Source organism: Macrotis lagotis, chromosome X (genome assembly GCF_037893015.1).
Source record: "Macrotis lagotis isolate mMagLag1 chromosome X, bilby.v1.9.chrom.fasta, whole genome shotgun sequence".
NCBI lineage: Eukaryota > Metazoa > Chordata > Mammalia > Peramelemorphia > Peramelidae > Macrotis > Macrotis lagotis.
In genome coordinates this window covers 410,566,035-410,591,931 of record NC_133666.1, presented here as the reverse complement: position 1 = coordinate 410,591,931, position 25,897 = coordinate 410,566,035, and the positions used below count along the sequence as shown (strand labels likewise).

Genomic DNA, 25,897 nt, shown 5'->3' with positions numbered 1-25,897 from the left:
TAATGTGGAATGTTTTTTCTTCTACTTCTTTTCTATTTGTCTAAGACAGACTTGCTTTTCTAGTTTTTTTTCCCCTGAATCAAACATCTTAAGTCTCTGAGGAGCCTTTTCACACAGCATTTCATGCCCTCTTCCTTTTGCTCATCTAGCTTTTTCTATTCCATCGTTGAAACCCTTGGAATTCTGTTCATGAAACCTGTTCTAAATAACTGTTTGCCTATTGACTGATTTGTCTATTGATTCTGTCCAGTCTTATCATGCAACTTCCCATGACTTCATTCTTTGTCACTTTAGATACTTTTGTTTACATGCTTGCAAGTAATTAAGTAATGTATTGAATTCCTATTTTGTACACAAAGTTTGCATCGGCTTGTATATTTCTCCTCCTTCTAGGTATTTATTCATGCTATGGTTTAGCTCTTTTAGAATGCAAGGTATTTGAGGGAAGGATTGGCTACAGTTTTTTCCTTCTCCTACCTTTAATTTGAATGACTTTTCCTTGAGCATAACCGAGAGGTGGGGGGGGGGGGCTTACGATACTCAAAAACATCTCAACCCAATTGGACCAAGTCTAATGCAGTGAAAAAGTTCAGGCTTGAAGATTGCTAGGTTGAAGAAAAAAGGGAAATTCTCTCTGACTTGTAGTGAATCATGATGTAGCGCAAAGAATATCGAATTTGGAGTAAAAGGAACTGGACAAATAAAGTAATCTCCTTGAACCCAGGATTCCTCATCTGTAAAATGAGAAGTTGGAATAGATCATCTCTACTTTCTCTTTCCGTTCTAAATCTTTGAAGTATCAAAGTGAAAAAATGGTTTTTTAAATCAATACTCATCACCCCATCCTTTTGAGTATCAATAGGATCTGTACTTCAAAGGGTTTCTCAAAGGTCATGGAAACTTATAGTTAGGAAAGACTGAAGATGCCTCAACCCAGGAACTTGCTCTTAGTCCAGTTCATAGCATAACAGATTTAGGTCTATAAGTATGTTACACATCATGCAATACAATCCCTTTATTTTACAGATGAGAAAGCTGATTCCCTGAGTGTATGACTTGCACAATCACACAGGTGATTTCTGGAATAAAACCATGATTTGGAGGATTCTTTGACTCCAAATCCATTGATCTTTCTGTAATATATGATCTATGCTAGAATCACAATTGGCTCCAATTTATCTTTCCAGGCTTCTTTTATGTTATTTTCCTTCTCTTCCCCATGGTCCTGTTAAATTGCTCTCTTTTTCTCATTCTCCATAAATGACATTCCATTTCCTCTCTCCATGTCTTTGCAAAGGATGGCCTTCATACTTGGAATACAACTCTTTCTCACCTCTCTGCCTCTTAGAATCCATAGAATTTTCAAATTTCAGCTTGAATATCATTTCCACAAGAAACCTTTCCTGATTCTCCCAAGTGTTAGTGTCTCCCCAACCAAATTGCCATATATATTTTTTTATATCTATATCTATATCTATATCTATATCTATATCTATATCTTGGTAATAGAATGTAAACTCAGGATATTCACAGGGGGAAGAGGGAATATCTATTATACTCCTGTATAAAAACTGGGGTTGAGATAGAGATGAAGACTGTGATGATGATGATGATTGATGTTTATCCTTTGTTCTCGAAGATGACCATGACATCAGGGAGGTGATATCATGACAAGCACATGAATCGAATTTTTGAGTGGGGGAATGCCATTCTAAGTCACTAGCCTTACTTTCTCTTCTGGAACCATCTGACTCCAGTGGGCAAAATATGAATCAGGATGACTAAAGATGGCCCTGGGTGTGAGACAATCAGGGTTAAGTGACTTGCCCAAGGTCACATAGCTAGTGAATATCAAGTGTCTGAGGCCAGATTTGAACTCCTCTCCTTCTGATTCCAAGGCCAGTGCTCTATATACTGTGCCACCTAGAAGTACTTGATAAGAATTCTGAGTTCTCTGAGATTCCAAACCCTTCTCACCAAAAAAAAAAAAAAAAAAAATCCCTTCCACTTTGGCCCCTTTCTCTCATTAATAAGTCACTCCTTCAGTCTATATTTTGGGAGGCGTCCAGTCCAACCATTCTTCATTCCCTTTCAGCTATGTTTTTGCATTTTATTTGCCATGCTTCCTTACTCCCCCTTTAACTTCTTTTTATGTGTTTGTTGTCTTTCCCAATTAGAATGTAAGTTCATTGAGGGCAGCTTTTTTTTTAAAATAATGTTTGTATCTCCAGAATGTACAAGGTGCTTCCTAAATGCTTATCACCTACCCATGTGATGTGTGGGGAGAGTTTTATATTCTGAAGATTTAAACAAATATAGACAAATAGTGAATGAATCTCATATCACACTTATGCACAAGAAGGCTTTGACCAGTAGTTAAACACTTTAACCATCTATATTTTTAGTGCCTTTAATCACTTGGTGTGATTAATTGTTCTGAGTGAAAGATGCAAAAGCCTGTGAGATCAAGGTTTAGAAAATGTTGATTATGATTCAATGTGTCTTCTGCATTAACACATATTAGCAAAAATGACTGTTCTAAGTAATGCCTAAGGTAAGATAAATGTTTAGAAAGTTTGTATTTGTAAGTATAAAAAGAATATTAATTTGATTTCAGCTCCTTAACAGATAATTACTTTTTAACATAAATTTTCTTATATTCTACTCAAAGCTTCAATTATTATCAAAAGTAATTAGGAAACTTTTTAAAAGATCTAAGATCAATGCTAATTCTATAGGTTACAGTCTCTAACATGTTTGCGTCTCTCCCTCTCCCTCTCCCTCTCCCTCTCCCTCTCCCTCTCCCTCTCCCTCTCCCTCTCCCTCTCCCTCTCCCTCCCCTCTCCCTCCCCCCCTCCCCCTCCCCCTCCCCCTCCCCCCTCCCCCCTCCCCTCCCCCTCCCTCCCCTCCCCCCTCCCTCTGAATATATGTGTTTGTGAGACAAGCACAGCAGTGTTCACTCCAAGTATTCACTTTTTTATGAGATTCTTCTTGACCCTGATAAATCCCATTAAACTACCCTTTTCTGTTCGATGCTCTATCAAAAGATAACAATATGCAATATTTCAGAGAACTATCACTTAATCCATACATCAGAAACTGTCTGGAACATAATTTCCATAGTTCTCAACTTCGAGCCTACCATCAATATCAGATGTTTTTTTCAGAGAATTGAGCATATCTTTATATCTCTGAATAAAAATCTTTCTAGGTTAGAGAAGTCCAACATTTTTGTGTCAAAATATCAGTCTAAGTTGAAATTCAGTGGCTTCTTCAAAGCATAAATGATTCTTTATCATTTAGGGTGAATGGATAAATGGGGATAGGATACTCATCCAGTGGTTTGAGAGACCTTAGTCCTGCCTCACAAGGGGAGAGTTTATATCAATTGTTGACTTGAAATGCTTTCTATTAGAGAAACTGTTTTGGTTTCATGTCAGGCAGAAGATTTCCAAGCTGGTCCACAGAAGCCCAGAACATATCAAGACTGAGATGTAAAGCCCAGAATATTTCAAGACTTGGTGAAGAGAGAAACTATGATGTGGCAAAGGAGGCTGAGAAAAAAGCATCACACTGTTGGTGAAGAACTGGAAGGGAGCAAGCAATGTCACAAAAACCAAGTGAGGAGAGAGTATTGGAGGGATGCTTGAGAACAAGACATTCACAAGTATTCCTGTGCAAGGACAGGTGCTAGTAGAAACAGGAGGGGAAACTAAAGTGGTCTTTGAAGCCCCAACTGCAGAAATGTGGCTAACTGGAGAGATGGTGGGGTCTGCATGAGTTGAGGCTCTAGCATAACTCCTGATGCTAAAGCAGGTACTTCAATAATGGTGGATGGCAGCAGATGGGTTAATTAGGTATGGAGACATAGAAAATCTAGGAGACAATATGATTTTATTCTTTTCATTTATTCTTTTTTTTAGGTTTTTGCAAGACAGTGGGGGTTAAGTGACTTGCCCAAGGCCACACAACTAGGTAATTATGAAGTGTCTAAGGCTGGATTTGAACTCAGATACTCCTGACTCCAGGAGTGTTCTTTCCACTGCACCACATAGCCACCCCTTCTCATTTATCCTTACAACACATATTATTCAGCTATATTCATGGCTCTAACTGCAATGAATTTTGTGTAGTGCATTTGATAAGATTTATCATAAAGGGTTCTGATGTCTGATGCAATCAGTGTAATTATTGAGCCTATAACATAACACAGAATCCTGATTTAATCAATTATGTTTGATTTATTATAGTTTAACCATAAATCCCAAGATGTAACATACAAAAATAAAGTATGTTTACGACAAATGTAACTCTATTACAATATTTTATTTTAGAAGTTAAACTTCTAAAGAATAGATAATGTTGCTTCCAAACAAATGATTACTATACTTGTATATACCAGAAACCATTAATTCTCATAAAAGGATATTAGCACATCAAAATAATGTTGAAAAAAAATTAGCACACCAATAAATTACTCTCACTAACACCAACACAGGAGCAGCTCAACACTTTTTTGGATGTGTTAGCTCATTTCAGAACAGCTGACCCTGATATGTGTTTGTTCAACAAAGTATTAGGATGGGAACAGAAAATTCATACAGTCAGAATCGACAAATATGCTGCTTATCAGGTAAAATTACTTTTTCTAGGGTGTACATAGACTACATATGCCAAGATTTTACCTTAATGGAAATTTCCTTCCATGACTAACTCAGATCACAATCCTTTCTATAATTTTTGGCTTAGAAATTTTTCCTCAGACCCAGAAACGCTTAGTTGGCCATAGCCATACAATTAATATCAGAGATGATGTACAAACTCAGGTCTTTTTCTCTTCAATTCAGATCTTCATTGAACCATATTTGACTCATTTATAGCTTATGAGATAACGTAAAAGGAAGGCTAACATTAGTTAGAATTGGAACTCTATATAATCTACTTTGCATATTACATAATATGTAGGAAGTAGAAAACTTCCCTTTATCTTTTATAATGATCAGGGAAGGTTATAACAGTATAGTATATTCTCTGATAGGTTTTATCATCCTTAAAAGGCAAACTGAGTATATTTCTTTTTTCCTTTTAATTGTAATTTTATTTTTTCCAATTACATATAAAGATAGTTTTCTACATTCATTTTTGGTAAGATTTTGGGGGCCATATTTTCCCTTTCTCTCTTCCTTTCTCCCTCCCCATAACGTGAGTAATTTGAAACATGTTTAATCATGTTAAACATATTTCCATATTATTCATATTGTGAAAGAAGAATCCAACAGAAGAGAAAAATCACGAGAAAGAAAAACATACAACAAATTTTAAAAAGTGAAAATAGTATGCTTTGGTCTGCCTTCACATTTCATAGATCTTTCTCTGGATGTACATGGCATTTTTCACTACAAGTCTTTTAGAATTGCCTTTGATCACTGTATTGCTGAGAAGAGCTAAGTTTATCATAGCTGATCATTACATAATGTTGCTGTTAAGGTGTTCAATGATCTGGTTCTGCTGAATTCACTCAGCATCAGTTCATGTAAATCTTTCTGGTTTTTTTCTGAAATCTGTCTCTCATGATTTCTTATAGAACAATAGTATTCTATCACATTCATACAGCACAATCTGTCTAACCATTTCCTAATTGATGGATATCCCCTTACTTTTCAATTCTTTGCCACTATAAAAATAATTGCTATAAATAATTTTGTACATGTGGATGCTTTTCCCTGTTTAATGATCTGAATATATTTCTTGATATACTTTATAAGAGCCTAGGTACTTGGGGATGAAGTTTTTAACTGTGGCAATATATGAAACAAAAAAAAATTAAAAATTGATCTGAGGTCTGGGCATTCCTTTTTTTTCTTAGGGAAAGTGGTACAGTGGTGGAAAAAGTGGTAGAGAGGGCTAAAAATTCTTTGGTATAGAAATTTATACAAAGATCTAAATCAGTATATACCTTAATTCTTAGTGACTTCAGTGTAAATATTGGGGAAAGGTTACAATATAGAGAAATGATTTATATGAAAAGCATAGTTCAGAGAAGAAATGAGAGAGACCTAAGTCTTCAGATAACAAATTACAGAAGTTTATTGCCTCTATCTTATTAGAAAAGAACTAGTAGGCCTTGAATATGGTGAACACCAAATAATACCATCATAATGAGATTGTATTTTAAAGGACAGATGTAGGAATCATTTCTAAACCAACTTCCTGATCCTTTCTTGGCTCTGCTTCTGATTTAATAGACTTGGCAAGCATTCTTCATCAAGCATCTTACTCCAGAGCTTCCTCCCTTAACACCTGAAGCTTCCTTACTCTAGTACATCAATTAGGGCAACCTATATTTTGTAGAGTGGCCTAGGTCAGTCAGCCTTTAATCCTCTCTTGACTCTGTTTCTGACTTTAAAGACTTGGCACTACAATCCGCTGCAGATACCTTCTTACCCCTTTAAGTACCCCTTTGTGTGTTGTTTTTCCCCATTAGACTGTAAGTTTCTTAAGGGCAGGGACTATTTTTCTTTGTATTTCTATCTCCAGGTGGCATAGCACCTGGAACTAATAAGTACTTAAATGTTTGTTGTTTGTATGTCTGTGTATAGTCAGACCATCACAGTTAAAATCTTTGGGGGAAAAAAGCACAAACAAGAGAAAGAAAAAGAAGAAATAATAATGAAAAAAATATGGCATATGATTGAAGCAACTTCATTTCAAGAGATTTAAGCAAGTAATTAAAAATCAAAAGTGGGAAATGGGCAACAGAAACCACATTGACAGTGTGACAAATCTTTTCATCCAGAAGATTAACCAATGTCATTTGTTGCCGCAAGAACAAAAGAACCAAGAAAAAGTTTTAATCAGAAAACATCTGTCTTAGTTGCCAAATGGAGAGTGATAGCTTCCCATTTGCTTGTTTGATTTCTTGAAGAAGAATGATGGATGTTTGTGAGAAGTGTTATCTCTTAAGCATAGAAGAAGACAAAAAACAGTTTTTAACATATATTGGCAAAATAGACAACCAAGCAAAGTCATGTCAAGGGTATTTAAGGATAAACTATAAGAATAATGATAAGCAATAAAAATGGAAATATTGTATAAAATTCATTATATAATAGACTGTTTTCATTATTAAGAACAATGGAATCATCACATTTGTAATCTAACATCATAGTCTTAGATGGTCTTAAGAAGAGGGAGAAATAGCATTAATGGGAATAAAAATGGGAAAAGTGACATGTATATTTGCATGTATGTATGTTTACAAGTCAAATTGATGGAAAATGTGGAAAATGAGGTTACCTGGAAGGCTGTCCCCTTTATAAAGGAAAACTTTAGAAGGAGTTTAATGCTCTGTCCTCCAGACTTCTGTTCTGAGGGGAGAAACAGGCAGCTCAGGCTGAGCTGAGAAGATGATGAGTATCAAAAGCTGAGTCAACCAACATAATGATAAGATTTCAGATAATGAGCTTTATCTCACCAAGGTGTTCCTTGGGTGAAGCCAAACACAACTGCTGATGGAAAATGGAGTAGTGGGTAGATTGCTGGACTTGGAATAAAAAAGACTTAGCTTTACATCCTTCCTGTGCCTGTATGGCAATGGACAAATCACCAAACTTCTCTTAGCCTTGGGTAGCCCCCTAAGGCACAGATTGTGATCTGTGGAAGGAGTTCCAGCACTGATTAAAATCACAGATTTTTTTCCCCCTAATACGGTTCTTTAGAAAGTATCACAAAGTTCCTACTTAATTAACAGTCAAAGGTAAGTTCTATTTTGCTTAGAGAGTTCCATAATGAAGTACTGCATAGACTTGATTTAATGGTACATCACTGCAGGGCCAATGAACAGAAATTCTGTGGAAAATATATTTGTTGTTGATGAGTCATTTTTCAGTCATGTCTGACTCTTTGTGACACCATTTGGGGTTTTCTTGGCAAAGACCCTGGAGCTGTTTGCCTTTTCCTTCTCTAGTTCATTTTATAGATGAGGAAACTAAGGTGAATAGGATAAAGTGACTAGCCCACACAGCTAGTAAATGTCTGGGGCCAATTTTAAACTTAGGAAGTGGAACTTCCTGTGCCCATCCACTGTGCCATTATGTAGATGGTTTCTACTATGTACTCTGGTTAACTTAGGTCAATTCTCTAATTATTGTTGTGGTTCTCACCATTTTATTCATCTCCTTTATCTTCTCTGTATTTAGGATTATTTTCTGTGTCTACAAAGATGTTTGCATACTGGTTCCTCCATCTTGACTCTTATAACACAGGACTTCATGCACTGACGAAAACGGGAGCAAAATAATATCTGATAGTGAATGAAGAAATAAACAACATTTATTAAACACTTGCTCTATTCTAGACATTGTAATAAGCACTGGAATTATAAATACAAAAGCAAGACAGAGGAGCCTATATTCTAATAAGGGGAGGCAACACTGCTGTATGGGTTTTGATCAGGAAAGGGTGCTTTGAAAGTTAAAGTAATGATGAGTGTAGCAATAGGGTAGTCAGTTGATAATAATGGAATGGCTAAATAAATTATGGTGTGTTAATGTAAAATATTTTAAGACCAACAATGATGAGAAATCTGGAAAGAGTTTTATGAAGTAATATAAAGTAAAAAGAAAAGAGCCAAAAGAATGGTGCATACCCCAGGGTTGAATGAGACAAAAAGATGAATGAGAATGAATAAAAAAGGAATACCCATGGGGACTTAGAGGAAGTATCTTTTATCATCGAAATGAATTAATATAAGTATAAATAATATTGATTTGTTACATGGACATTCAATGTTAAGTATTTAGTAAAAAACTTAATTTCAAAATAAAGAAATGTAGTTGGTCCTTTCCAAATCAGTTGTTAGTATTCTTCTGAAACCTGGCTTTTACCCAAGTCTGGGAAAGCTGAGTTACATTAAAAAGACTCAGTAGTAAATGATTAAAAACACAGACAAACCAGTAACATTGGTCTTAATTGAGAGAACAAGATTTATTAAAGATAAATCATTGTTAAATATGTTACAAGGTGCCATGAAACTAAGAGTAGAGGAAGTGAGCTTTCTTTTTTTTTTCCTCCCTTGTAAAATTTGACCTCAGAAATATAGTTTTCTTTCAAAGGAAACTAGGTGACAATTTGACTTCTAATAACCTAAGCCTCTGATGTTATGGTTGCATCTTCACCTTACTTCATTGCAGCATGAGAAACTCCTGTTAAAGTCAATTAACTAGTTTACTTTCACAGAATTTCACTAAAAGCAGGGTTTGTGTCTCTTAAAAGCAAGCAAGCAAACAAACAACAAAGCAACCAGCCAATAGCAAACAGTTCTGAAAAACGAAGGCAAGGCCCTTCAGAATCCTTCCTGACAAGGGTGATGTGTCTGTTCTTGCTGAGATTTGGCTCTTAGTGACATCTCTCAGTGACACTTCTTTAGCAGATGCATTGTAATATTCTTCACTGCCAGCATTGTCTCTGTACATGTTGGTTTGATCAGAGACTCTGGGAGCAAAAATCCAAAATGCCCAGTGTCACGAAGTTCAAATGCAAATGAATAGGGTATTCCATTTTTGTAAGCCCAATCCATTGAACTGCCAGAGCTCACATCTGAAAGAAAAAGTGATTAGCATGGTTCATACTTTTCTTATGGAAGACTGGATGATTTCCAAAATGATATATGTCCCTGTTTACTAAGCTAGTAATGAATCCTGACAATCTAATTTTCATGAGGAAAAAACAAGCAATAGTTCCTTGTTCTCAAGGGGGAATAGTCATTTAATTTTTGACTGAAATCTGTATGCTCTTATTTGAAGTAACACTTCTATTCAAATAAAAAAAATAAACACTTTATTGATGCTTTTAAAAAGCACTGTCATTCCCCAGCTGGCCTCACTTATATTCTCTTGGTGTAGTTCCTTATCTGTAAAATGAGGAGGTTGGGCTAGATGGTCTCTAAAAATCCTTCCAACTCTAAATCTACAATTTATGATTCTGATTCCAATCCCTGACCCCCCAATCCTTTCCTGGAACAAAGAAATACGGTGAAACAAAAATCATACCAAAACAACCAAAGCATTGTTCAGATCTGACATTGTATGCCTGATTTTGGATATATGGATTACTACCCATGTTTTTCTATAGCATAGTTATTTTTACAGTTGACCAGTTTCAGGATAGGGTGTCCTCATTTGTGATGATTGACTGCTACTTTATAGCATCCCTCCCCCCATTTTATCTGAGAGTGAGGTTAAGTTGCCATGCTAGGTCTCTGCTGGTCAGAGACCCGTTGCGGCTATATTATTGTGCTGATCTAAGATATTTATGTTTGTGACATTATTTTCCTTTTTGAATCCAAGAGGTAGTGAAGTACAATGGAAAAGACATGGGGTTAGAGGATCAAAGGCTGGTTCCATTTACTGCCTATTGGACTTCATATAAAGCACTTCACCTCTCTGATCTTGGTTTTCTTACATATAACATGAAGGGTTTGGATTTCTTGATAACCTCAGAGGTCCTGTCAGCTCTAACTCTGTAATCCTATGAACCCCATAAATCCTATATGAATGCTAATTATTATTTAATATTGATTGGGAAGTAATTTTTTTTTTTTGGACAATGGAGTTAAGTGATTTATCTAGGGCCAGTAAGTATCTGAGGTCACAATTGAACTCAGGGTCTTCTGACTCCAGGACCAGTGTTCCACTCACCTGTGCCACCTATCTGCCTCAGGAAGGTAATCTTTATATAAAAATTCCCTTAAAGGGTTGCAATGATGGAAGGCTGGTGTGGGGCAGGAGATTATAGCTTTAGGATGACTATCATTCAGAAATTTATACTGGCTGGAGAAAATCTGCTTTCTAAATAATTATCAATATGAGGCCAGTTTCATTTGATACAAATTTAAACTGACGAACTTATAGGATCACCTGTTCTTCAGGATGAAGAAAATGAGTAGTGAGACTCAGAGCAAGAAGGGTATGATGAGATCTAATCACAAGAGTTGTTAATACTCTTTTCCCCAGATTATTACAAGCAAATTTATCTGTATAAATGCTTCATTTTTTAATAATGTAAGCTTCTTGAAGCTCAATACTGTTTTGCTATTTATTATGTTTTTATTTTTTGCAGTGCTTAATAAGTAATCAGATTGGACTGAACTCAAAGTAAGTCAATTATATTTTTTTGTTGTTCAGTCATTTTCAGTCATACCCAGCTCTTCACAATACCATTTGGGGTTTTCTTGACATAGATACTTCTCTAGTTCATTTTACAGCTAGTAAGTTTCTAAGACTAGATTTGAACTTGAACTTGAGTGTTTCTGACTCTAGGCCCTGTAATTTATTCACTGTACCATTTTTTTTTTTAGTTTTTGCGAGGCAGTGGGGTTAAAGTGACTTGCTCAAGGTCACATAGCTAGGCAATTATGTGTCTGAGATCAAATTTGAACTCTTATTCTTCTGACTCCAGGGCCACTACTCTATCCACTGCGCCACCTAGCTGCCTCCATTGCACCACCTAGCTGCCCTCACTGTAGCAATTTATAAATAAATCACTATGGATGTCTCTCTGTTTCTCACACCCCCACAACACCCCCTGCCCCCCATATCCACACACATTTATTTTATCAGAGGGATTTCTGGACTGAATTTCTGATGAATTTTAGGGTCATTAACAGACAAGTATTTGGATCTGGAAAAGATTTTAGGATTTACTTAGTCCAGGAAGGGTCAGCTGAGGCTTAAAGAGTTTAAGTGACTTGCTCAATGTTATGCTGATAGAGTAAGATTACAATTCTAGCGTTAACAATCAACCTTTTCTTAAGAAATATTTTTTTTACCATATCAAATAAAATTTCTATTGCTCTTCCTGTAGGATATGGAATTTCATAAAAATAAAGGGAAAAGTATGAAAATAAAAGGAATATTTTCCTAAATACTGGGATATTTGAAATCCTAGCAGGTTTTAGGGCAGTTTAGAAGAGTTCCTTGAGCTCAACTGAATGTTTTCTGTAGATCAAGTTTTTTGCTCATTTTCCATTCAATACTGCATAGAATATGCTCTGCTTTGAATTTTGGTAAGGGTGGTTGTTATCAGATTAAAACAAAACTCATCAGATATAAACATTTTTCTCCCTTAAATAACTGAGCAAACTCAAAACTCACTTGAAAAAGCAAGTAATTCTCCTTTTCTAAGAAAAGTCAGTTGAAGAAACAATCCCAGGATATTCCTACATGTTACTTACATAAAGTGCTTGAAGCAGGCCCATGTTGATAGTGGACCCCATATGCTGAATGAATAGCAATAACGGCATTATAAGCTGCAGATTCCTGTGTGTGGGAGAACGTTAGAATTTCACATTACTAACCTCATTAAGACTGGAACTTTTAGAGGTACTGACATACTTATGATTCATGCTTCAACAGTTACCAATTCAAGATATAATGATATCAAAGTTTGAAATACTAGAAAAACAGCAAGCTTTGTCACCAAAAATGTTTATTATTTGAATTTTCACAACTAAACATGCATAAAGTCCTTGTTGTCCAGGAGTTAAATTCCTAGTGTACAGTTAGAAAAATATTTTTGAGTGATCTAATAAATCTGGGTCATTCTGGTACAAGAATATAGGACTGATTTTTCTTTATTAAGGGAGAAACAGGAATCCTTCCTCTACAGATCCATGGCAAAGCAGCAAGAGAATCAGGCTAGGGAAAATATATCCATAAATTCCAAATGGAGTGACAGGATCTGCTAAGAATAAAGAACAGATCTTTTTCTTTGACTTGTTTGATTTTTTTAGGGGCCTAAACCTATATAGGGAACGCTTGATGTTAGAACTCCCTTCACAGATGAGCAACTTTTCTGTAATTTGTAATCTTAGAAAGAGTTGCCTGAGACCCTGAGAATTTAAATGACTATGGTTACACAGTATGAGTCAGAAATAGGACTTGAACCCTAAAAATCTAAAACTTCTCAACTATGTCTCACCACCTCCCAAGGAGTCCACAGTCAAATCTGGACTCTGAAACTTGTAGCAGAGCTGTATTTCCAAGCATATCTAAATAAGGATGAAACATTTGAATGGCAGAGAAGACTGTTCATTTTAGCATTGTTCCCCCACCCACAGTATGCTCAGGAGTAATCTTTCGCTTCCCAGTCAATGAATTTGCTGAGAAGTACATGCTTTGTGTTTCTCTACAAATTCACTATCAGTGCCAGTAGTAGTATCAAAAATAAATCACAGAAATGCTAAAAGCTGGAAAAAACTAGCAAAGTTACTAAAAGGTCCTAATTGTGTGTAATTCATCATTTAAAGCATTGTAAAACACATGGTTTCAACAGAGAGTTTAATCATGTTGTATGTGTCGTTAGAGAAAAAAGGTATGTTGATACCAGTGCTGTTGATGCCAGTATGTTGATACTGCTCTTCAGTTTCAAATCACCATTGAATAATTTAATACTTAAATTGAACAGCCATTGGCAACATGGTATTATTTGCTGAAGTGAACTAAAGTGTTTCTGTCCAGTTCGAATAGTCAAGTTTAATAAATACCTATTAGGAGCAATACATCTTTTTGGGCATTGGAAGATGAAAGAAGGCATAGTATACTTGTCATTAAAGAACTTGGAGTGTAGTTGGGGAAATAAAATAAATACACAAACAACTTTAATGGAGCCTTAATACGATCAATGTGAAGACTTCAAACAGCAATTTGAGAGATTTGAGGATAAGAGAGATCATTCATACCAGAGGAATCAGAAAAGGGTTTCTGAAAGATGGGATACATACATATATATATATATATATATATATATATATACATATATATATATATACATACACACACACACACACACACACATATATACACTGTACTTTGAAGGAAGGGGAAGATTTTAACGTGCAGAAATGGAGGATATCAAATGGAAAATAATGCAAATACAGGCCAAGAGAAGGAAAAAGGAATGAAAAGAATGAGGAATCACTAGTGAGTCAGTCAACAAACATCTGTTAAGCAGTTATGTGTCAGTATTGTGCTCATTACTGGGGATATAAAGAAAGGTAGAGAGACAGTATTTCTCTTTAGGGAACTTAACATTTTAATGGTGAAGATAAAATGTAAATAATTAGGTACATATAAGATGTATATATTCATATATACATATATAGTTCATGTAAGATAATCTTATAAAGGAAGGCAATTGGACTTGGTAACATTGGAAAGGGCTTTTTAAAAAATTAAATATTTTATTTATATTTTTCAACCATATGCAATGATAGTTTTCAAAAATCATTTTTTTGTAAGGTTTTGAGTATGGGAAAAGGATCTTGCTGAAGATTGGATTTGAACTATCTGGTCATAAGAGTTGGAGGTGAGGAGAGCATTTCAAACATGGAGAACATCTACTGGAAATACATAGAGCTGGGAGATGGATTATTGTGTACAAGGAATGGCAAATAGGTCAATGGAGGTGGAGTTTAGAGGCAAGAAAGGAGCAGTCTAGTTTGCCTATAACATTGAATACCCAGAGGGGGGAGAATATATCATAAAGGAAGGGAAGGAGACAAACCTTTATTAAGAACAAACAAGTCTATTATGTGCAAGGTAGTATTCTTAGTACATATATTTTTGTATTTGAACAGAATGAAAAGCTAGGTTAGAGAAATTAAGTTGGAGTGGGATTATATTGAATGAGAAGTTTGCATTAGAGTAGATAACTATGAGGAGGCACCAGGGATTTCTGAGTAGATAGATTGTGTGGTAAAATCTGTGCATATTAAGATTACTCTGACTGTAATATGAAGCCTGGAGTGGAAAGAGCATTGGATTTAATGGATTAAACCTGGATTCAAAGTCTGACTCTATTATTTATTACCTATATGATTATTTCTGTTATTTACTACCTATATGACAATTTATCTCTCTGGGTATCAGTTTTCATATTTGTTAAATTATGGGTTTGGACCATATGATCTCTAAGGTCTTTTAAAGTTCTAAGTCTTATGAACCTATGACTACAGGGGGAGACACTGGAGTCAGGGAGAATAGTTAAGAGGATATTCATTAGCCCAAGAATAGTAATGAAGGCCTGAATTTGGATTGTGAAGGTGGGAATAGAAAGAGAAATTGTTGAACTAAGGTTGATGTGTCTTGCTAACTGATTGGATGTGGGGGCTGAGGTTTTCCTGCTTTTTCTTCTCTTTTCTCCAATCCATATTCTATTAACCTGCTAAATTGATATTCCTACAACAGATCTGATAGTGTCACTTCCTTATACAACAATCTCTAGAGAATTACTATCTCCTCTAGTAAAAAAATATAAAGTTCCTTATTTGACATTTAAATCTCTCCACAATATAATTTCAGCCTTCCTTTTCTTCCCCCCCCCTCCCCTATTAAAAAATGAATGTAACAATCAGCAACAACTACAGAAGTTTCCATAGACAAAGGAGAATGAACAACATGAGTGTATACACCATATGACTCTTAGGTACAGCTTTTTTTTTTGTTTGTTGTTTGTTTTTTGTTTTTAGGTTTTTGCAAGGCAAATGGGGTTAAGTGGCTTGCCCAAGGCCACACAGCTAGGAGTGTCTGAGACCTGACTCCAGGGCTAGTGCTTTATCCACTGCGCCACCTAGCTGCCCCTACAGCTTGTTTTAAAAGTTTTAAATTTTAAGGTTAAAATATTAAATTATGTGGATCCTTAAATTAAATTTCTGGGTCCTTTTCTGATCTTTTTTATTTTCTTCTATATATTTACAAAATGTTAAGTTGATATTTTTCTTTTTTTTCTTTTCCTGTCTCTATTACCTACCTACCTACCTTCCTTTCTTTCTTTCTTTCTTTCTTTCTTTCTTTCTTTCTTTCTTTCTTTCTTTCTTTCTTTCTTTCTTTCTTTCTTTCTTTCTTTCTTTCTTTCTTTCTTGGATTTTCAAGACAATGGAGTTAAGTGACTTGCCCAAGGTCATACAGCTAGATAATTATCAAGTGTTTGAGACTGGATTTGAACTTAGGTCCTCCTGACTCCAGGGCTGGTGCTCTATCCACTGCCCTCTTTATTACTTTTCAATGATTTCCTCATTCCCTTCCCCTAAACTTCCATCTAACCTTTACAATCATTTTGTGTTATACTCCTCATTTGTTCTCCTGACTCCAGGGCTGGTGCTTTATTCACTGTACCACCTAGCTGTCCTTTCATTTGTTCTGAATACATGATATTTCAACTTTTTCCTTTATGGTTTTATATAGGCTGTACTCCATACCTAGACTGTATTTCCTTTTCACATCTGCCTTATACTACCTCTCACTTATTTCCAAAGACATCCTGCCTGTAACTTCCTACTTTAACTCTTTTCTGAACTCCTCATTTTGTCCATGCTCTCTCCATATTGAAACTATTTTGCATTATTATTATTACTTAGTTTGGATTTACCTATATACATACTATATCTTCCCAAGAGAATGCAAATTCCTCAGGGGAATGTAGGACTCCTTCATTTCTATCTTTGTATTCTTGTTGACAAACAAAGTGACTGGCTGGTAGGTAGTAGGTGCTTAAAGAATATGTGTCAAATTAAAATGAAAGAGGAAGCTCAAGAATGACTTCAGGGAGGCAGGGAGTTGGTTCAGTAGATAGAGCACTGGCCCTGAAGTCAGGAGGACCTGAATTCAAATGTGGCTTCAGACACTCAATAATTCCCTAGCTGTGTGATCTTGGGCAAGTCACTTAACCTTATTGCCTTGCAAAAACAAAAACAACAAAAAAAGAATGATTCCAGGGACTTGAGCCTTTATCATTGGGAGAATGGTGGTAACATTAAGAAAGAAAAGGAAATTGGAAGAATGGAAATTTTTTGGGGGGGATGAGAGATGATGAATTCAACTTTGAGTTGAATTTGAGGTGACAGAAAGATATGATTAATGAACGTAGCTAGATAAATTGCTGGACTACCTTTAGCCAGTATGTTACATTAATTACAAATGTGGATTATTATGTTCTTCTTCAGGATTTCTCCACACTCCTTAGGCCACAATCACCAACCCATCTATGACTTTGGTAGTTAAATCTTTTTTTTTTGTTTTTTTTTGGAGGGGGTAAGGCAATGGGGTTAAGTGATTTGCCCAAGGTCACACAGCTAGGTAATTATTAAGTGTCTGAGGCCGAATTTGAACTCAGGATGTCCTGACTCCAGGGCCAGGTGCTCTATCCACTATGCCACCTAGCTGCCCCTGTAGTTGAATCTTTTTTGAAAAATTTTTATTTTTTAATTTTAATTTTATTTTTTCCTTAGTTAAATCTTGAAACACATATAGAGGTTAAATGATTTGTGCAGGACTACATAGATAGTATATCAGATGTGGAATTTGAACCCAGCCATGATACCTTTATAATTTGGAATTCAGGATCTATAGTTATTTCAAGATAGCTATGAACAAATTGAATCCCTAAACAATTAAAAATCATTAACCTAAACCTATCTTGTCTTGATTGAACACCAGAGACTACTATCTCCTTGGTGAATGGATGCTGGAAAATTGTTTTATAAGAAAATGAATGATAAATGAAAGGAAACAAAGGAATGGTATAGACTTATGAGCAATATCAAAAGTAGCAAAAAGTAAAATTGTAGTATCATAGCTATAACCAAATGGGAACTCAGTTAACATCTAGTCTAGGGATTTTTAGCCTTTTTTTTGTGCCCTGGATTCCTTAGGTATTGAAACCAATGGATCCCTTTTCAGAATAATGTTTTAAAATGCAGAAAATAAAATATACAGAATTAAAGAGGGAAACTATAGATTTTTGAAAATCAAGCTATAATTCTGTCCCCACCCAGAAATCTATTCATGAAAATCCAGGAAAGGGGATAGTTCTCAGACCCTTCTTTAAAAAATCCTTAATCTAGTCTAACTCACTCATTTTTACATATATAGCTAAAGGAAAATTGAAAGCAAAGTAGATTAAGTGACTTTGCTCAAGATCATGAAAGCATTCTTTTTAGAGATGTGATCTGAACCTAGATTTGTTAACTTCAGAGTCAGTGTTCTTTTCACTACTGCAAAATGAAAATAAGTTGAACTCTGTAAGAAGGAGATTTGTAGGATGTGTACAGAGAGCTTACTTTCCATGGGGTCAAATGATGATTAAAAAAACCAAACCAAATCCCAAACTACCCTATATTAATGCTTCTATTGAGGAATCCTGAATCTTGACCAAATTCAGATATGATAGATTAATTTTTTATAAAGATCTTAAAAATATTTTTATATAGATTTTATTTTTAATATAGATTTTATTTTATGAAGATAAAATTTCACTTGAGCATTTGTTAGTAGTTATTAGGCAAATGCTAAAAGTTAAAATACAAAGGCTATTTTTTATTTAGACTATTCTAATTAAGACAGTGCAGTAGTGTCTTACTAGAAGAGTATCTTTGGGATCTGCAACATAGAGGGAAGATTGCTTTTTGATACTTGAGTGACTAAGTTTTTTTTTAATGGATCACAAAACAGACACAAAGACTTTCAGAAAGGTCAAGGGGGAGGTTGCAAGGGAACCTCCTTAATATTAAAAATGTGCATGCCAAAATGGACCTATTTTATATTGAATTTTCTTCCATTGCTAGAACTGTAGAGATTATGTCATAAATATATTTATTTTAAAGATCCAATTTTAAAAACTCAAATTACTTCTATGTATAGAGTTTCATTTTCATATGGGAAGGATTTTGGTTTGATATATCCAGGGATTTGGTAGCATTTACTGAGTGATTAGATCTTATTAATTATAATTTACTTTTAATTAATTACAATTAGTATTATAATACAGTTACAATTATTTACCCAATAAAATTAATTATAGTCCTGGAAATGTACAGAGGTTATAAAACTAATAAAATCCAGGTTGACCTTTCTCTCAGACTTGAGATAAGAATGCAAATAGGTTGATAAAACATACCATTATAGTTAAAATCTATATTAAAGTCAGAAAAAGAGCTACAAAGCCCACTATATACCCTGTACAAAATGCACACACACAAAACCAGACACGCATATATCCATAATGAAGTCAGGTACTTACAACACAGTTGAAATTGGGAATTTTTGCATATTTATAAGAGTAGGGGTAGAGCAACATCTGTGCATAAGCATGAAAGGAGAGGTAGGCTCTGATGTGCTTCCTGCGTTTTCGGAGAAAGTGAGCTACAGCCTTCACCTCTGGCTCAGATTCCGGAAAAGGCCCACAGTATGTATCATCACAAGGGTGAAAGGAAGCCCCTTCATCTATAAGTTGGGGAAAAAACACACACAACAAAGGGGGCAGGGCACAGAGAAACAAAACTTAGCATTTCTATGGTACTATTTTTTCTTTTCTTTTCAGAAACAAAGCAATTCATCCAAATTTTCATCTTCCAGAAAATTTACAAAGGACAAAATTTAGTAGCACAATGGCAACCCTGATGGTGACTAGCAACTAATTTCCCCATTGATCCAATATATAGTAGCCATTCTGCAGCTGCTAGGTCTTTTATTAGGGAATGGATTCTTTTGGGGGTGACAAAGGAGAAAAGAAATTCATCTGATTAGGTGTCTTGTAAGTTCCAAAACAAACCTGGAGTTCTTGGGTTAAGCTAATTCTATAAAGCTACCATGCTTTTCCCATAGTGATAGATCATATCCTGTTACAGAATTACAGATACTAGACATCCTAGAATGATAGATTCAGAGATGAAAGAAACTCAGAGAATATCCAGTAATGGCAAAATCACTACCTCACCAAACAATTTGTTCCATTTTTGTATTGCTCATTTTTTGAATGATCTTTAAAAATGAGTCAATATTTGAATCCATATAGCTTCCACTAATTGGTCCTGGTTCTGACTCACCAATGGGTCAGAGGTCAAAGTTTGCCATTTTGGGAATAGGAATTTAGAAAATGGATGGTAAGGATAATTCAAGATTACAGATTAACAGGGAAGTTAGGAAGCAAGGAATTCAAGGGTGGAGAGCAGAACATTTTTTAACCAATAAATGAGAATGGAGAGAATTTTAGGGAAATCAAGGTGAGGGCAAAAAAGCAGATTCAATAAAAGAGAGGTTGGTACAAAAGTGACAAGATATTTGGGAGTTATGGAGGTGTCCAGCATATCATCTTTCCTGGACTGAAAGTGGATATGAAGATCAGAAAGACTAAACAAACAGTTTAGATTGACTAATTGTTGATTATCAGGTGTGTTTGGGTCCCCAAGTAGTACTATGTTGGGATCAATACTATTCTAGACAGAGTTCTTGGTGCCAGTGAACTTAGAAATTATTGGCAGGCAAACAATTTGCCTCCTGAGGAAGGAACCCTCCTTGGGCAAGAGGACTCATCTTTGATCTTGAGTCTGGAATTTTTGGGTGAAAAATTTAATAAATTTTACATTAAAAATACTATTATAGAGCTGTTTCAAGTTTAACTGTGATAAAGTCACTTCCTATATTGCTTTGAAAATAAAATGCTTTGTGAGACTTAAATTCTCTGAAAAATTTTAAATATTTATTTTGGCAGTTTTTCAATTTTTTTTTCACAATCAGTTAACAATTGCATTTCTCCTCTCTTAAAACATCTTCATTTTGCATAACAAAATATAAATTATTAGTACAATTGGGTTTAATTGGACAATAAATGAGGATAGACTCTCAGAGATCAGTTCCCCAGGCTACTTTGGAATAGCAAAACCACTTCTGATTTTGTCTCTTTGTCTCATGGTGATATCAAGTGGTATTTGCATCAAGAGGTTTGCCCATTGAGACAGAATAACATCCCACTCAATAGAATTAAACAGGGAAGAAAACTTCCATTTTCCTTCTCATCTTCGCAATACATCTGGCATATAGCTTCTCCCTGAGTTTCTCATGAGGGGTTGGAGAGCAACTTCTCTCACTAAATTATAGAAATAATCATCTACTGGCATATGGCAGTAACACACTGTCTTTCAACAGTAAATGCTGTAGAAGGAGAGCATTTAGGAACTGGGTGAAGAGTTCAGAGGAGATTAAAATCAATCTAGTGTACAAGAGGATCAATATAAGAATAGTTTTGAAGATGGTATGTTTTCTGGGAGGCACTAGTAAAGGGTGGTGGGCATAATTCTCATCAGTGCAGACTCCACATCCATTCCTAGTAGCTTCTCCCTGCTTCTATGATCTTGATAGCCTCAACCCTCTCTGGAATTGGGTCTCTTCACAGATCAAGAGGAAAAAATAAAATTCTCAGAGGGCTCAGCAGTTGAGGAACAACTAACAATGTTAAGGTTTGTTATCTTAATATGATAAAATAATCTTATGATGGCAGAGGTAACTTTGAGGAAATGATAATTCATTACAAAAATAGAAAACACAGATAAACAGAACAAGAAAAATGTTATCTAAATAATATGTTATCAGAAAAAATGGAAATGACCTTCGGAGAAAGTATTCCCCATTGACCTTGGAACCTTTGTTTATACCAGAACATGACTGCCTCTCTTAGCAACTCCAAGGACATAAGTGGGTCCTAAGCAAGCCACTTTTAAAATATCTGCTTTGTTTTCAAATAAAATCCATTTTCTATGAGAATACATTTGCAGTTGAACATTCTTTACATTTTATAATTATGATATTTTGCACCAAATTAATAATGTTTGTCCTTCATTCCTGAAGACCACCACATCAGAGAGGTGATACAATGACAAGCACATGAATTGGATTTGAATGAGAGGGTGCTGTACTAAATCACCAACCTCACTTTCTCCTCCAGAGACATCTGGATCCAGTGGCCAGACATGAATCAGGACAACTGGAGATGGCCTGGATGTGAGGCAATCAGGGTTAAGTGACTTACCTAAGGTCACACAGTAAGTAAATATCTGAGGCTGGATTCAAACTCTCATCCTATATCTACTGTGCCATCTAATATTAACTTGAAAATACTTTACCAAATGGAATACACAAAAGGATATACAGTATTTTTGATCTTTTATTTTTATTTATTTAAAACAAAATTTTCCCCAGCTACATGCAAAAACAAGTTTCAACATTTGCTTCCAAAACCTTGAGTTCTAAGTTCTCTCTCTCTTCCTCCCACCCCACTCTTTCTCATTGAGAAAGTAAATTACTTGCTGTAGGTTAAAACTGTATAGCCATGAAAAATATTACTATAATAGTCATGTTGTGAAAGTAAACATAACTCCCCCACCCCACACACAAAAGAAACTTCAAGAAAAAATAAAATAAAAAAGAATGCTTCAGTCTGTATTCAGCCACCATCAGCTCTGTCTTTGGGATGGATAGCATTCTTTATTATAATTCCTTGAGATTTCTCTTGGGTCCCAACATTGCTGAGAAAAGGTAGGTCATTCACAGATGATCATCCTGCATTATTGCTGTTAGTTTGTATAAGGTACATTTCCCATTGCATCTGCTCATGTACGTTTTTTACTGAGAGCAAGGGATAACAATATTTAAATTTGGACTTGAACTAGAGTGATAACAATATGAGTATTGATTAAGAAATAGTTTAAAAGATATTTTAGAGATAGAATCCTTTGAACTCAGCAACTGATTGGCTTGATAGAGGATAGAGTGAAAGATAATTTTGAGGTTTCATGTCTGGGTCACTGGGATGATGGTGGTGAGATTGTCAGCAGAAATGAAGAAGTTGGAAAGAGATAAAATAAGAGTTAGAAATGTAGAACATAGAAATGACATTAGTATTAATTTGAGAAATAATAATAATAATAGCTAGCATTTCTTTAGCATTTTCTGGTTTGCAACAGTCTTATTTATATCATCTCATTGATTCTAACAACCACCCTATAAGGTAGATGCTACTATTATTCTCATTTTAAAAATGAAGAAACTGAGGTGGAGAGAGGTTAAGCGATTTCCAGGGTTACAGTACGCTTGTTCTTTGTTTTCAAAGAAAACTAATGACCTCATGGCATGATGTCTTGACTTGCTTGCAAATTGCATTTAAGTGAGTCAGAGTTGAACAAAGTCATCAGTCTCCCCCTCTCTTTGTGCCACTGAAGTCCAGTAGCAGGGAAAAAAGTAAAGATGACTGGCAATAGTCTGGGATATAGTAGATGACCTTGGAACCTTTGATGTCTGACCAAGGTGTAAGAGTTTTAGCCACCTTCATGGCCATTGGAACAAATTGTTTTCACCCATTCTGCAGGAGGAAGTCTTTATATGCTTGGGGTAGACATTCCCTAACTCATCCTAAATAATTTGATTCTCAACCTGATTTAGACTACCTGCTAAGATGGTCTGACTGGTATATGGCTATTGTGTATGTTACATAGCTATTAAATGACTGAGAGAGAATTTGAATTCAGATCTTCCTCATCTGAAGATCACTATTCTATACACTGCACTGTCCAACTGTGCATTAAAAACCTTGAATCTAAGTTTAAGTTATATTCTTGTTTAAGGAGTATTTCTGATATATAAAGAAAGGACTTTTAAATTCTACAGAAAATACACTAATTTTTGCTTTATAGGTGACAAATAAGCAACCTTTGGAAGTTGGTCTAAATCTGGTTTCAGACATATTCAGTTCAACTATATTTGTTGTATTTCAAAAGAGCAGGTGAACAGAATTCTGGGGTTCTAGACAGTGATATATGTTTGAAAATGCAAAATGAAATAATATCTAGAAACAAAATACTATAAAAAACATTCATTGTTTGGGAAAAAGACCTTGATGCACCTACTTTCTCCCTCTACTAAAGTAGCTGGAAAGCCCAAGCTGTTAGTTTCCGCAATTTAAAGAAACAAATGCACAGTAGCTGAGGCTGAGGGCCAAATTTTCTTCTCTGTCCCCACATGCAGAACAAATATAGAATATATAATCGAGATCTGCAGTGCAGATCAGAAATGAGAATTTGCCTGTTAATTTTGGTCTTGTGAAATCAAAAGGCTCATGATTCTGTTTTGAAATCTGCAGTTCTCTAAATTGTGTTGTCCCAGTAAAAACAGTTTCATAGTCTTTTAAATATTTTTTTCCTTCTTAAATTCCTATGGATCCTCTTCTAAGAAACTTAAAAAAAAAGAATACCAAAGACCATGTCTATCAGAGTACTGTGGCATTGCAGCTTTTAATTCTTTTTTATTTTTAAATAGGGAGTTCCCCCAAAGTATTCAATGTCAGTTGATTGAAATTTGAAGCAAATATTTTCCATAGAAAGGTGATTAACATTTTCAGAACAAATCACAAAAGTCCATTTAAATCATAAACCCCCTGAAATATTATCTATGAATGTCATCTCCTCGAACTACTCCAGTGAGTCACACAAGAAATTTATTCTGGAAGCAAGTACTGAGGAATAGATTTTCAAGATATTTTAAGGGGAAGAATATACCAAACAAATGGAAAAATTAATAGATAGTATAATTCCCTACCCTATAGTCAACAATTATCAAATGCATATTTTATCATCTCTATAAAGGCTTTTGTAGAATGATCTGCATGCATATTGATGCTATCCTCATAAAAATAGGAGACAGAATCAAACAGCTTTTCATAGATGCTTTTCTGCACCAGACTATATCTTCAGTCACATAATTAGCTGAAAGGCAAAATAATTCAAGATTTTTCAATATTTGTTGTTTGTTGATTATTAAAAAAACAAGAGAATCGAGAGATAAAATGAAACAGGAGCTCCTCTGACAAGGTGTCTGTCAGGCCTATATTATGATCTTTTAAGTTCCTTGCTACATACAGCCTGAGAAATAGATTTGGTTTAAAAAAAACATAAAAGTAGGATCTAAAACATGAAGTAATGAGCCATATAGATGTCCACTGCTGTCAAAAATGATATCTCATTACAGAACTCAAATGTAGGAGGGCTAGCCTAAATATGAGGAAGTCCTTCAGATACTCTTATTGGGGGATAGTATTATGCTGATTGTATCAAGTCCCAGAATTCCTCAAGGTTTATAGGATTACAGATTGGGACAGAACATAGAGACTAATTCAATCCTCTCATTTTAGAGAGGAAAAAACTGAAACCTAGAGAGGCTAAGTTACTTCAATGACTCAATGAAAGCTTCAAGCACTTATTGAGTGTTCACTATGTTCTAGGCATTGTATTAGAAACAAGGATACAAAGACAAAAAAAAACATAAAAGAAATAGTTTCTTTCCTCAAGGAGCTTAAATTCAACCAGGGGAGACAATATGTACATATATAATTACATGTATGAACATAATACATGCAGATGCAATGGGAATATGGCAGATCCCATCATTTTGCTTAATTGATGTAATCTTTTCCTATGCAGAACCCTAAGGAGATATGGTTTCTGGGAAAATTATGATAATGTATAAGGGAAATACCTTAGGGAGAACATGGAGAATGTATGGACATTCTGCACCTGGTTCTGATTGGCTATGTGGTTAAGAGGAGTCTTTTCTAGTGGGTTATATAATCCAATTTTTGGCATCTTCAAAAGGTCTTTGCTTCACTTGCACCTGAGGGAGCTCAGTGACTCTTTTTTTTATGTTATTTAGTGAGATACCATGTGTTCTGGGAAGGACCTTAGGGTCCTTTTTCCTCTCTGAGGCATATAGTCCCTGAGAAATGGTGCCTCCTTTGTTCTTCCATTCTAGGTGAAGGGAGTCTCAAAGACTGAAAAATCTATTCATAGGAATCCAAGAATCCAATAATCTAGACCAGATTTTTCAGCCAACACATTTATGACTAGAGAAGCAAAGAGTAATTTTTGTAGTGACCTTCTGGACCTATTAGAACAAAAAGCTGAAATGAGGTGTCATTCAGTGATGCTGCCTTTGAATAGGAACTTAGTGGAATCAATTCTTTGTAGGGATTGAACTCAATTTTGAGCCTACTTCCCCAGAGACTAAAGATGTATAGGGGA

At 35.2% G+C, this 25,897-nt stretch overlaps 1 protein-coding gene and 1 long non-coding RNA gene across 2 annotated transcripts in view; one reads left to right on the top strand and one right to left on the bottom strand.

The window, feature by feature from the left end:
- The first annotated feature begins 2,993 nt into the window (after positions 1-2,993).
- On the top strand, positions 2,994-8,726 carry LOC141498074 (uncharacterized). The gene is made up of 3 exons (XR_012471546.1): positions 2,994-3,620; positions 3,924-3,975; positions 8,199-8,726. It is a non-coding gene; the product is annotated as an uncharacterized LOC141498074 (long non-coding RNA).
- A 206-nt stretch (positions 8,727-8,932) lies between these two features.
- CPA6 (carboxypeptidase A6) overlaps positions 8,933-25,897 on the bottom strand; it is a 368,066-nt gene continuing 351,101 nt past the window's right edge. Inside the window, exons 9-11 of the mRNA XM_074203356.1 lie at positions 19,075-19,277; positions 12,233-12,317; positions 8,933-9,597 (exon numbers count right to left, since the gene is read on the bottom strand). Of these exons, the coding sequence (XP_074059457.1) occupies positions 9,410-9,597; positions 12,233-12,317; positions 19,075-19,277 (476 nt within the window). The 3' untranslated portion in view covers positions 8,933-9,409. The remainder of the gene's footprint in view (positions 9,598-12,232; positions 12,318-19,074; positions 19,278-25,897) is intronic.